Source organism: Gymnoscopelus braueri (assembly GCF_963280865.1).
Source record: "Gymnoscopelus braueri genome assembly, chromosome: 22".
NCBI classification, from domain to species: domain Eukaryota; kingdom Metazoa; phylum Chordata; class Actinopteri; order Myctophiformes; family Myctophidae; genus Gymnoscopelus; species Gymnoscopelus braueri.
Genome location: NC_137624.1, coordinates 10,876,628 through 10,890,582, shown reverse-complemented (window position 1 = coordinate 10,890,582; position 13,955 = coordinate 10,876,628). Strand labels below are relative to the sequence as shown.

Sequence of the window (13,955 nt, the reverse complement as noted above, 5' to 3'; positions counted from 1 at the left end):
AAAGGTTTCTCTGCAGATTTCTGATTGAGTTCTTGATGATTTGACTTGGCGGTGGTCACACCACCTCCATTGTAAGTGCTCTTGATAGTTCTTGTGGCGGTATTGATCATCTGTCCGACGGGACTCACTTTCAGACTCTGAGGGCCACGGCCCTCCTCCTGGGTGACAAAGATGTTTCCGATGACCAGGGGCTCTTTGGGCAGGACGGCAGGGGACGTTACGGGGTAAACAGGGGACAAGGGGCCCAGGGGTCCGGTAGGGGATAAGGGTCCCAGGGGGCCAGGGGAGAAGCAGGTGGTGTACCCCATCTTGGTTCCAGAACCGGGACTCTGGAGGCTGCAGACGTTACTGTCGATGTAGAGAGAGGACAAGTCCAGCAGCTTCTTCAGGCCCAGATGCTGCACTGGGCTCTTTGGGTTCTCCTGGTGCACGAGTGCAAACACACACACACACACACACACACACACACACACACACACACACACACACACGCACACACACGCACACGCACACACACACACACACACACGCACACACACGTACACGCGCACACACACGTGCACACACACACGCACACACACACCAGAGGGTAGAAACCTGAATTAATACATGACATAATGCAGTGATTCTCTACCTTTTTAATTTCAAGGACCGCCAGTTTGACACAGTTCTTTGGGACCCCAATCTCTAGTGTAAAATCCTCAGTGTTAACTCTGACAGTGTGGCGAATGGAAATAAATTGTCCAGAGGGGTCCATTTGTGTCAGAGTTACTGGTCCATAAGGGTTCCCCTGCTGGTCCCTGGACCCGACGTTGAAAAAGAAGTGACATAATGTCTACATGATACATACAGGGTTGCCAGATCTGCTTATTATAATTTCCCGCAAGATTTTATTTGAAAATAGCCGATCCACAAGCTCACAACGCGTCGCATCGCGACGCGTTGTGAGCTTGTAGATCTGCTATTTTCAAATAGCTGATGTATATGTTAAAGTGCACATAGTCGCTTCTTTTGGGCTGGTTTTCCTAGACCTGGTTGCTTGTTTCTCTCACAGAATCTGGCAACACTGGTCCCTGGACCCGACGTTGAAAGACCAGTGACATAATGTCTACATGATACATAATGGTACAAATAATGCATAAATAAATAATCATTTCCTCACCTGCTCTATGTTCATATTTACATCTGTCATCACATCACTGGTGTCGGCGTTCATCATGGTGGGTTTGACAGCGATGGTGGGCTTGCTGTAGGGCGACAGCACCGCTACGCCATCCTCCTCATCGCCTCCCACGCTGGCCCTCAGGCAGACCGCCGGCGCCGCGCCACCCAGGCCGCGAGACCGGTGGGCACTGAGCGGGTGGAAGCAGTTCTTACAGGAGCCCGGTTTCCACACGTGTTCTGCAAAGTCGCCGCACGCTGACATCTTTGTTGCGCGAAACGGGGTTGTCGGTCAGAAGCAGCTGCTGAGCGGTCCACGGCGCGACGCCAGGCAACCCGACATGGCTGGGTGGCGGAGAGGAGGAGAAAGGTCACGTGAACGCCACACGATGTTAAACCCAACGAGGCCTGCGGAGAAGAGAGGAAACAGAGCCATTGGTTACATTGATACAGCAGTGATTATCGATCTTTCTTATTTCAAGGAACCCAGATATAATTTGATAAAAAATATATATATATCTGGGACCCGGGACCCCTATACACACTGTAAATATTATTTATTAATGAATTCAATATTAATTTAACTCTGAGAGTGTACAAATGGTACAAAAAAGGGTCCATTTGGTTCCATTTGTTCACTCTGAGAGTTACAACCTAACTATCTATTTAGCAGCAGACCCCCCGGATCCCCCCTCAAGGACCCCTCTGCGGGTGCCCAGACCCGAGGTTGATAACCACTGGTCCACATTATTCTAATACTTATGCAGCTGGGCTCCTCTGTATGGGTGGCTATGATGTTCAGAAACTCTGACATACAGTACAAAACCACAGTCTTGTGTACGTTCAGTATTACTCATATACGGTATGTCTACAATAACAAGTTGTGCAAAGACCCATATCACTTTGTCTGAACAAGGTATGTTTATTTGTATAACACATCCCAACCACAAGGCAATTCAAGAGTGTTTTACACAAAATATGAAGCGTTAAGACTGCCTCTGTTTATTAAACAATCGCAGGGTCTAAACACGCTTTTTTTTAAATGGCGAAAACACAAGTTATGGACGCCAATAATTATACGTTTTAATTTAACCAACTGGGTGCTTAATTTTCGTTTCCTGTTATATTTTCCCATGTTTTAACTTAAGCTCACTCACTGCTGTGTGGCAGATTTATCCTGTGTGCATCATTTAGATTAGAAGATGGATGCAAAACAGGTTTATAGTCACACCCAGCTCTAATTAGTGTGATTTAGGCCAGGTGTGACTGCTTCCATCATCACCCACCACCCTACATAAACAGCACTACAGGGGCTGTGTCCACAGAGGTGTTTCTTTCCCTGTGTATGGTTTGAATTGTTTTAAATGGGAGCGCCGCGCAAATACGCAATGCTGGAAATGCCAGCGTGACAGGAAATTGCGCTGCGCGTTCTGGCGTTATTATCGTCAGTGGCTGGGAAAGAAAAACAACGTTTTGGTGAACACACAGCCTCAGACAGTGCAAAATAAACATTATAGAACTTCATTTGAATAGCAATTAAAAATAAGAAGTTGACAGAAAACTGAAAAATAAGTGAATGAGATTACAGTGCAGGAGAAGGTAAAAAACAAGACGCAAGACAACGCAACACAAGACACATTAGTACAAGACACTTCAGTCAGTTACATAGGAGCTGTGAATTAGGTGAAAAGGTCTTCACAGCCATTGGTGAAAGCCAAAAGGGGAAAGAGTCTTTTTCCATCTGTTAGGTACTGCTGTACCTAAACAAAGCTGTCATTGTTTTTGTTTGCATCAAACTGTCTGTGAGCGAGACAGAGGAGATAACGACTTGTTTCCTCATTGTGGTGTCATATTCTAGCTGAGATATGTTTTTACTTTAATTGATTCCTGTTGCTAGTTTTACTATCAAGACGCCTGGAAATGCAACAACAGAGAAGAATGGATGGAACAGGAATTAAACTACCTCGCAAGTGAGTGTGAGCAGAGAGCTGACAGAAAAACAGGGGTTCCCAGATACATTTGGTGTCTCCCTTTATAGATTTTTTGGGGAGAATTCCTTATAAAAACATAACAATGTAGGAAACCTAAAAAATAGATAAATACAAAGGGACATTTACGTAACATCGCAGCCATAAAAATTGGATCTGTGACCCCAAAAATAGGCCCGACCCATTATTTGGGAAGCACTGCTCTGACAGTATTCAGCTTGTTATCTGTGTGCGTGTAACTTTAGAACCGCTGGTGCGCACTGTGCTCCTTGTTCCCATGGCCTCCTAAATGACAGGGTCTGGGGTTTCTGTTTAAAGTGAAGTGAAGGCATGCCCGTGTGACCCCCAGCAACATAAAGGCCTTCTCCAATGCTCCAACAGCAGCCCCCCCCCCCCCCCCAACACTACAAGAAGAGGTCTGAGGAGCCTCAACCGTCCCGGTGGCTGGAATGCCTGGAATGCGTAAAGGCGCAAGTCTCACCAGGGTGAATCTCACACCCCCGACAACCGCCCCCCCATTTCCCCTTACACACACACACACACACACACACACACACACACACACAAGCGTGCGTACGCACACACACACACACACACACAAACCTCCTGTTTGTATCTTCATTCCTCCAACAAAATCCCCCACGCACGCCTCTTCCTGTTCCTCTGTGTCTGTGTGTGTTCTTGTGTTTAATGGGGATCACAACCACCCCCCCCCCCCCACCCCAACCCACCCTTAACGTTTTCTTTACACAGTTCTAATTACCTTGCGACAAGCCATAGGAAATTACCCCACCTTCACCTTATAGACTCATTATTACCTGGAAAACGACTTCACACAGTAGGCTAAATCCTGATTTACACTTAGTTGCGAGCCGGGTTTTATGCACACCGAAAATAGCAGATCTGCAAGCTCACAATGTGTCGGGCCGCGATTCCTGCCTACAGGTGCCGGCGCTCGCGTTACACCGATATGGTGACCTATCACCTTTTGCTGCACTTCAGAAGAACTACTGTCAAGCATAATATTGAACAGCATGAGAATTCTTTTAGGCTACAGAATACCAGGACTAGTTTTTATAAATTGGCAGAATCTGCTATTTGTCTGCATTCATCATGTGCTAAAAGTGTGACCTGTTTTGCCACACGCTGAGTGAAAGGAATCGCTACTTCTGGTTTCTCGCTCAGAGCACAGAATCAACGGATAAAGATGAGACAATATTTGGACTTAGCCTCTAACGTGTAGCTATAATACAACCCTTGGTTCCACCAAAGTTCAATAACATCTCTTTAAAAGTGTCCAGTGTCCACCCATACCTCCAGTAAAACAACCCCAGAGAGCAACTAAGGGTATAAAGAATGAAGAGAATTTAACCTCACGCATGTTGACATTTTTGCTTTGTTCTATTTGACTCACTTCACGTTGGGAAAGTACCGTTTTTTTCCGAGCCATCCCACAACAACATGGAAAATCATTCCAGTGGCACTGTGTGTATGAGTCACACGACCTCGGACTATAGAGTCTGATCATTAGACAACATTAGAGACATTTCTAAAGAATGAGACTGTCGCCCAGTAAAAAGTAGTCATACCGTAGGTGCAGAGGGTGGTCAGATGGCCAGCTACTGACCTTAATCTAAAGAATGATGCTGAGGGCTGTAATGTTCTGTTCTGGACAGACACAGAATTCTGCCACTCCACTTTCACAGCGACGAATCATCACCCACGAACCGCGAAGGACCAGCCAGGCCTGGAGAAGATGTGCGGCTGGCTGGCCCTTCATATAGTCAATGAATTGTTTGGTTTGGTGTTAGTTGAACAAGAATGTTCCTGAGATTTAAAGATGTGCTCTTTATGGACTTGGTCAACTCAAATTTCACAGATTTGTCGATTAAATCAACTATTAATTGATTAGTCAATAAAATCCTTAACCATTAGTCAACTGCAAATTTCTTTGGTCAATGGTCAGTCCTAAAAGTGGATTAAATGTGGTCTAAAAAACAAAAGGGTAGTTGTAGCGATCCCCTTGGGGAAATGAGCTACTTGTCTGCATGTGACCCATATAACTTAGGAGCAGTGTGCAGCCACAGTGGCAGCTCAAAGCAGTGATTCACAACTTTTTTTTAACTTCAAGGACCTCCAGTTTGATTAGGCCACAGACCCCATTTCATATTATTTCTATCTCTGGGACCCCAATCTATGCTGTAAAATCCTCAGAGTTCATTTTACTCTGAGAGCGTGCAAATGGACCTTCCGGGTCCATTTGGTTCCAATTGTACACTCTCAGAGTTACAGACCTGAAGGGTCCATTCGGCCCTAAATGACTATCAAGTCATTTAGCTGGGGACCCCCTTGGAACCCCCTCTCAAGGACGCCTGGAGGTCCACGGACCCCACGTTGAGAACAGTGTCTAGAGCTCAGGGACACCTCAACAAACCAGGAAGAGGTATCAAACCAGGGACGCTCCACCTCCTGAGCCACTGTCACCCCTCTATCGCATCCTCTACGGTCTAGTCCACTCAGTTTCATTGAAATTCTCTAATAAAAACCTCCAGGGTGTATGATTCTGCCTACAAACTGGTGTTTTGCTGTAGAGCTACTTAAGTGATTTTTGTGCATCTCAATTAAGAGCGTTTTCGTTCTTGTTGACAGCCCTGGGTTCTTGTCCTCGGACTCTCGGAGGGATCGACCTCACTGTCGACATTCCAGACACCCGTCTCTCCAGCTCCAAGGTCCAATATTTCTCACTTCCCCCTTGTTAAGAGCCAGCGAGCTTAACCCCCGGGTGAGTTCATTCGTGTCACAAACTCGAATCCCACTTTAAGTAAACACTGCCCTGTCTGTGGAAATTGTCCCACGTACATGCAAAAAAAAAGAAGAAAAAAAAGGATAGAGAAATGAGGGTTGAGTGCAAAAGAAAATGACTGATGCGATGCGGGTCTCGCTGTGGAATTTGACCTCATATAATAAAGTCAGACCCCAGTGCGCCCTTTGATTATAAGCTTTCTCGTTTTCTCCCCTGTCTCTCTCCTCCCACATACATAATAGAATATCTCCACATTCATAGAATACCATTTACGTGGGCATAGAAATAGAAACGTGTCATTACACGTGACACGTGATTACACACACGTCCACCTAATTTCACTGGAAATGCAAATACAGTGTGGTCAAGACATTTACATCCATTATCTCTGATTTGTACCTTAAAAAACTGTGCTGAGAACACCATAATCATTTCTCTGACCAAAAGTAACTGAAAACTAGTATGGTTCAGTCCATAGGTATACACAACACAACAAAGACTACTGTTTATCAGCGGTGGAAGAAGTACTCAAATGTTTTACTTAAGTGAAAGTATCAATACCACAAAGTGGTATAAGTCCGGTATTCAAAATGTACTTGAGTAAAAGTACAAAAATATTGGCATCGAAATATACTTAATTAAGTATATTTCGATGCCAATATTTTTGTAAAAGTACCAAAAGTAAAAGTACTCATTATGCAGAATAATATTTCACCAAGTTCAATATGAAGATCTTTTGAAGTTGTGAGCTTGTAGATCGGCTATTTTCAAATAGCCGAAGTATACAGTATATAGGGCTGAAGTGGTTAATGTGTGTTTTAATACGAATATGCAAACAAAAAGCTGAAGTTTACATATAATTGTAATGGAGTAAAAGTACAATATTTTCCTCTGAGGTGTAGTGGGATAGAGGTAAAAGTATTGAAAAATGTAAATACTGAATAAAGTAAAAATAACTCAAAATTGTACTTAAGTAGTAGCCTACAGTACTTGAGTAAATGTACTTAATTAAATGTAGTTAGTTTACACCACCGCTGAGAACGTCATAATCATTTCTCTGACCAAAAGTAACTGAAAACTATAATAGTTCAGTCCATATGCATACACAACAAAGACTTCTGTTTATCCAGGGATACTGTAGTGAAGAGAAGAATGCCCTCAGACTAGAATGAGAGGCAACAGACAGTCTGACAGCACCAAAGTGAAGCTTGTCCACACACACACACACACACACACACACACACACACACACACACACACACACACACACACACACACACACACACACACACACACACACACACTCACTCACTCACTCACTCACTCACTCACTCACTCACTCACTCACTCACTCACTCACTCACTCACTCACTCTCACACACACACACACACACACACACACACACACACACACACACACACACACACACACACACACACACACACACACACACACACACACACACACACACACACAACACAACAGCTGAAAAAACGACACTCCATGGTCCATTACACAACAACAAAAGGTTTGCATTTCTAAAACTCTGGAATTTGAAACAACAAGGCAAACAGAGAATAAACTTCCAAAACAAATAATGCAGGAGAAGGAAAAAAAATATATAGGCATATGATTGTGGCCCCATCATACACACACACACACACACACACACACACACACACACACACACACACACACACACACACACACACACACTCTCTCTCTCTCTCTCTCTCTCTCTCTCTCTCTCTCTCTCTCTCTCTCTCTCTCTCTCTCTCTCTCTCTCTCACACACACACACACACACACACACACACACACACACGACATTGGCAACCGAAGGAGAGCAGAGAGAGAAACGATCGAGGGGGGAATCCAGAAATAATCTGATTCTGATCCTAAATATTCAGCAACCAGATCGTTGTAAAAATGTGTCAGGTAGAGCCTCCTCCCTGATTCCATCTGATAATAACATGTGTTTGTTCTGAATCTGATATACTTTCAATCATTACAATGCATTCTCACGACAGCCTGATGATCGCCTGCATATCCTTCAATCACTCAGCATTTACACTAATGCTGAGCTTGCTCAGCCTGATCAGCCTGCCTTATATCTTCCATATCTGTGAACCTGTGTAGCTATTACACTCTCAAATAAACCCATTGTAACACAGCATGACCAAACAGCAGCAAGCACTGCATCCACGTCCATTTGTTACGATCCGTCCAGGCTGCTTCAACAACCCACGTGCCCACAGCTTGTACATGTTTAGATCTGACATTGTTTGCGAGATTCAAACACCTACAATGTCACCATAACCCCAAAACCCATCTGCCGATGGGTTTTGGGGTTATGGTGACGTTGTAGGCGATGTTTTTTGATTCGGCTATTATTTTTAAGGCTAGTAGCCTATATCCTCACATCCTCACATGAAAACCATTTGGAACATCATCCCTTGGCTTGTACAGTAGGCTACTACTGCTAAAACGTGATTAAAATCGCCAGACAGTACACTCCCATAATAATCGCATTCTTGTAGCCACTTGCCAACTGAAACGCTTACTACAATGTCATAATCATAATGGAACGCAAGGTTATACACACACAAACACTGATCTGTCTTGGTCTGGCCAAACCCATTGACTTACCTACCTGCTTCTTCTTCCTCCACTATTAACTTGCCTGGCAACACAAAAAGCTGCCCCTCCAAAAAAGAAGAAGAACTCAAACGTATAATTGTTTTTTTTTTGTGTCCCGCAAAAAAAATGTCGATACGTATAAGCCTGATCGGTCTTTATTTATGTATCCTCCATCCGACAGGTTGCTGGGGAAGCTCTCTCCGTCTCCGTAGAGATGAAAGGTATGTATGCGCAGTGTCTTGCAGTTCCACTGAACAGCGGCTCTGCTGCTGCGGTGCTACAGTGTGTGTGTGTGTGTGTGTGTGTGTGCGTGTGCGTGTGTGTATGTGTGTGTGTGTGAGGCCTCACAGCATGCCTCTCTGCAGACAGGAACATGAAAGCAGGGTGGGAGGAGCCCATGCTCCACCAAAACTCATACAGGATACTATGAGCTATGCGGGTCTGGTCTGGCTGCTGGTCAAGGACCCCCAAAATGATATGTATTTGGCTGCGGACCCCCATCTCAAAAAAATATTTGCTGCCAGGGATTTTCCAAAAAATAGCAGATATACAAGCTCATAGCGCGGCACTCCGTGCCGCGCTATGAGCTTGTATATCTGCTATTTTTTAATAGCCGAAATATAAAATATGGTTAAAGTTGTTAAAATGATTGTGACACTATATTAACTAATTTTGCTGGCGACCCACCTGGTACCCCCCCCCCCCAAGGACCCCTGGCGGTCCCCGGACCCCACTTTGAGAACCAATGAACTATACAGTCTGGCCAGTCCAGGAGGTATATGAACTAACTATACCAGTGATTTCAAAAGAGTTTGTGCCATGGACCCCCATAAGAGAAGATATTGTATTTCTTCTTCCCCTCTTTTTGTGATGCTATGTGAAAATAGCCAGATTTTCAAATAAACTAAGTATAAAATAGGGTTAAACAGATTTTGATGCTAGTATATGAACTCATTTAGCTGGGGACCCCCCTGGAACCCCGCCCCCCCCCCAGTAGCTAGTGCTACCCTCGAGGAGCGTACTATGAACTATACCGTCTGTTCAGTCAGGAGTTACTAATAGAATTATATTACAGAGTGGCCAGTGGCTATAGTGGTCAGCAGCCACCCTACAGGAGTTTAACCATGTTCACTTTCCCCACAGGAAAATCACAGTGACCCGTACGGGTCCATTTGATACCGTGTATACTCTTGGGAGTGAAATGAACACTACTTCTACTGTATGCTGACTATTAAGAGTTGAAGGCTGTTAAATTGTCCTGCAAGACTTTACCAATAATACCACAATAACCTAACTGTTATGGCGGCCATAGAACCATTAGGTTCCGTAAAGAAACGTCATGCTGGGTTATACTGCATTCAATCAAAGGTTGCTGTGTGTCTAATCTACATGTCACCCTTCAATCACCCTTCAATGGACCTCTCCCTAGGAGTTCCCCTGCTACTGTTCTGTATGGCAGGCGGCAGGGCTGATAGAGCCGTGATAACGCAGCTCTGTTCCACAGTATTTACAGGAAGCAAGGAGAGGGCCCAGCCCACGTTACCAGTAAAACACCACATCACTGTGTGTCAGATCCAGTTCTGGAAGAAGTACTCAGATTTTTCTTTTAGGTACAATGGAGAATTGCAATTCCGGTTGTTTGGTTGTTCTGGGTCCCCCCCCCCCCACCCACCCACACACATACACACACACACACACACACACACACACACACACACACACACACACACACACACACACACACACACACACACACACACACACACACACACACACACACACACACACACACACACACACACACACACACACACACACACACACACACACACACACACACACACACACACACACTCCCCTGGCTTCCCGTTAAAAGTCTAGCTCACTTCCTCTTCAGGAGACAGAAGCACCCTGATCCTCGGAACAGACATTAATGGCCATGGCGACACGATCAATACGGGAGGGGATTCTCTCCAACGGGGCCGTCCCGTGAAACCGAGAAGGCCGACACTTATGTCATTAAGAGGATGAAAGAGGAAGATTGTGGGATCGCGTTTCTAATGAGAGGTGACACCAATATTTTTTACTTTGTGTAGAGATATAGCGGCAAGTCACCTAAATGGATTGCTGAGGTCGAGCGCAACACCTACCATCAGCTCCCGGTACTTTACCGCACGACTTTCCACTCCCAAGCCATGCAACTGATTGATTGATTGAATACTTTATTAGCAGTTTGCAAAAAAAAAGCACAGGAAAGTACAGTTGAATACAAGGAGAGGATTTTAAACCCAAGAAGTTTCCATTGGGGTCCTTTGTACTCAATTCATCGAAACATTTAATGACAGACAAAATTATACACTACTATGCAAAACATCATACAAACAGTTTGAAAACAAAAACAAAAATATGTACAGTAAACAGTTCGAGGGGGGGGGGCTAGGCTTTGACTTTTACAGGGGCCAGTTTCAAATTGCCAACTCATGCGCTGAGTTGGCGATGCCTGCAATCGAACCCATGACCTTGTGCTCCAAAGGAGAGTGCTCTGCAGACAGAGCTACCTGTACACAAAGTCATCGCCATACTCTCATGTCGCATACAGTACATAATAGAGAATTGAATAGTTCTAGATCGTGACATTGCGAGGCTGGTGCTCAGGGTACTCAAGGCCCACTGAGGACTGGAGCATGCACATATTGTATAATCCCCTTTTGAATTATGAAGCAGCAGAGAGACGTGCAGCATGTTATATATTGCCTGCCTGGTGTATGAAGGCTTCACTGCAATGCTACATTTAGTATGCAGGCTGATGAACTAGCAGTTTGTGGACGTGCTGCAGGCTGCCAAGCTCTGTGTGTGTGTGTGTGTGTGTGTGTGTGTGTGTGTGTGTGTGTGTGTGTGTGTGTGTGTGTGTGTGTGTGTGTGTGTGTGTGTGTGTGTGTGTGTGTGTGTGCGTGTGCGTGCGTGCGTGTGTGCGTGTGTGTGCGTGTGTGCGTGTGTGCGTGTGTGTGTGTGTGTGTGTGTGTGTGTGTGCGCACGTGTGCGTGTGTGTTATGTGTTATGTAATTGTAGGGGTGGCCTTAGTCGATTGAGCACTGAGGCCGTCTGAGAATCAAAAGGTTGCCGGTTCAACTCTCTGCTCCCTCCAGTCTGTTTTAAAGTGTCCCTGAGCAAGACACTTAACCCCTAACTGCTCCCTGGGTGTTGTATTAATAATAATATCACTCACTGCTCCTAGTAGTTAGGATGGGTAATGTATTAATTCCCCCCACAGTTAGGATGTAAAACAGTAAATGTTTTAATATCAACCTCCTAATAGTTAGGATTGGTACATGTATTAATCTCAGCTACTGCTCCTAATAGTTATGATGGGTATAAATGTATTAATATACGGGTACTTCTGAGGGGCTGCACATAATTGGAACATGATCCATGGCCATGGGGTAAGCACTTTATATTTGAAATCTGAACGTTTATGTAGACCAAAAAGGGAGAAAGTGCAAACACTATTTTGAAAAAAGTCTAGGTAATTAGGCTAGGTAAATGTATTAATATCACCCATTGCTCCTAATAATAAGGATGGGTAAATGCAGAGGAACAATTCCAGGTATGTGAAAATGTGGTGTAGCAAGCACCCCAACAACAACTAAGGGGAACATAATTATTGTTATTAGGTTTGTGTGTGTGTGTGTGTGTGTGTGTGTGTGTGTGTGTGTGTGTGTGTGTGTGTGTGTGCGTGCGTGCGTGCGTGCGTGCGTGCGTGCGTGCGTGCGTGCGTGCGTGCGTGCGTGCGTGCGTGCGTGCGTGCGTGCGTGCGTGCGTGCGTGCGTGCGTGCGAGCGAGAATGTGTGCCTGAAAGAGAGAGAGAGAGAGATGTGTTTGCTTGTGTTTGCTTTACATAGGACCACAATGGAAACAAGCCCTCAGGGCGTTTTGTATTATCCTTTTAGCATCATTGTATAATCGTACCGCTGTACCTTTTGCAAACTGTTGATAAAGCATTCAGTCAATCAAAACACTGCAACTGGCATGAGAATCCAGCATGACAATTGTAAAAGCAAATATATATATATATCAGATATGTCAGACTAACTAATGTAACTTTGCCCTGTATTTACATAACAAAACAATAGATACATTTTTAACCAATCATTTCCCTCTATGCCAGCAGTTATCAGCCACTGGAGTAGTGTAGGTGGTGTTTACCTGCAGCCAGACTTCGGTTCTCTGTATGGAAATTATTGGTAAAATGATTGGTAAAAGGATTTTTAAATAATAATAAAAAGAAAGAAGATATGTGGACAACTGGATATACAAGGTTTCCACCCGACAGCAACGACATAAAGTCATGAGTCCAATGATAGAGATAAAATGTGACACACTGTGCCTGAATGTATTATTAAAGAGAGAAGCATCTTGAATTAAAGTGAGTCAGAGTGGAGAGACAAGAGTTTAAATGCATGGGAGAAACATGGGCTCAACCACTTACCGTTAAACCCTCCTAGACTTACTGTACTAAACTGGACCTGACTTGGCTCTGTACTTGGACTGCTTTTTTCTGTCTACAATGGACGGAACAAAAGCTCACAATGTGTCACAGTGCGACGCATTGTGAGCTTGTAGATCTGCTATTTGTGCCTAATGTTCCTCCCAGAACATGGAAGGTTGAACAGGGGTCAGGTCGGGCCAGCCATTTATGCCATGATGAGACAAGAGATATTGATTAATTCATTGACACCATGTCTAATGTGCATTCCGGTGACTGGGATTTGCTATTGGATACATGAATGGATAATGGCGAGAAGTCCTTTCATAGTCAATACTATGATATTGTAGTTTTTCATTTGGTTGTTATTTAAATTCTTTCTTTGTTTGTTAGGAGTAGTGTAATCAGATTCCCCTGAAAGCCGGTCATGTTTTGGATCTCAAACCTGACATTACGTTTTAACTAACCCATTAAAACCGGGAAAGCTGTGAAATCTGTGTCATTTTAGATTTTAGCGTTGGCTATTCAAAAATAGCAGATGTACAAGCTTGTACATCTGCTAAAAAAATCAAGAAAAATCTTGAGTCTTTGAAAAATAGTTAACATTTTTGAATTTCTTTAACACAAATCTTCTGTTCTGGGGATCCCTGGCACAAAACATTTTCAGATTGGGGACCGCGGCCAAATACATATCATTGTGGGGGTCCTTGGCAACGAAAAAGTTAGAGAACTATACTGATTAATAGAAGGCATTTGTAGAATCGGCCTCAGGTCTAATTTTATCGTCGCCATAACCTTTGCAGGGATTCAGTCTTCAGCAAACAGCCTTGGGAAGCAACAGTCATGTGGCCACATAGGTCAGGAGCCTATCTCCTGTTTC

General features: G+C 44.2%; 1 protein-coding gene across 4 annotated transcripts in view; it reads right to left on the bottom strand.

Annotated features, from left to right (window-relative positions):
* prag1 (PEAK1 related, kinase-activating pseudokinase 1) overlaps positions 1–13,955 on the bottom strand; it is a 42,818-nt gene that overhangs the window by 24,501 nt on the left and 4,362 nt on the right. For 2 of the 4 annotated variants that reach the window (XM_080418907.1, XM_080418906.1), the window contains exons 2-3: positions 1,163–1,569; positions 1–422 (exon numbers count right to left, since the gene is read on the bottom strand). The exon at positions 1–422 is cut by the window's left edge and continues 1,308 nt beyond it. In XM_080418907.1, the coding sequence (XP_080275033.1) occupies positions 1–422; positions 1,163–1,426 (686 nt within the window). In that variant the 5' untranslated portion in view covers positions 1,427–1,569. Of the gene's footprint in view, positions 423–1,162; positions 1,570–8,601; positions 8,888–13,955 lie in introns of those variants that run through there. The other 2 variants (XM_080418904.1, XM_080418905.1) reach the window with 2 other exon arrangements.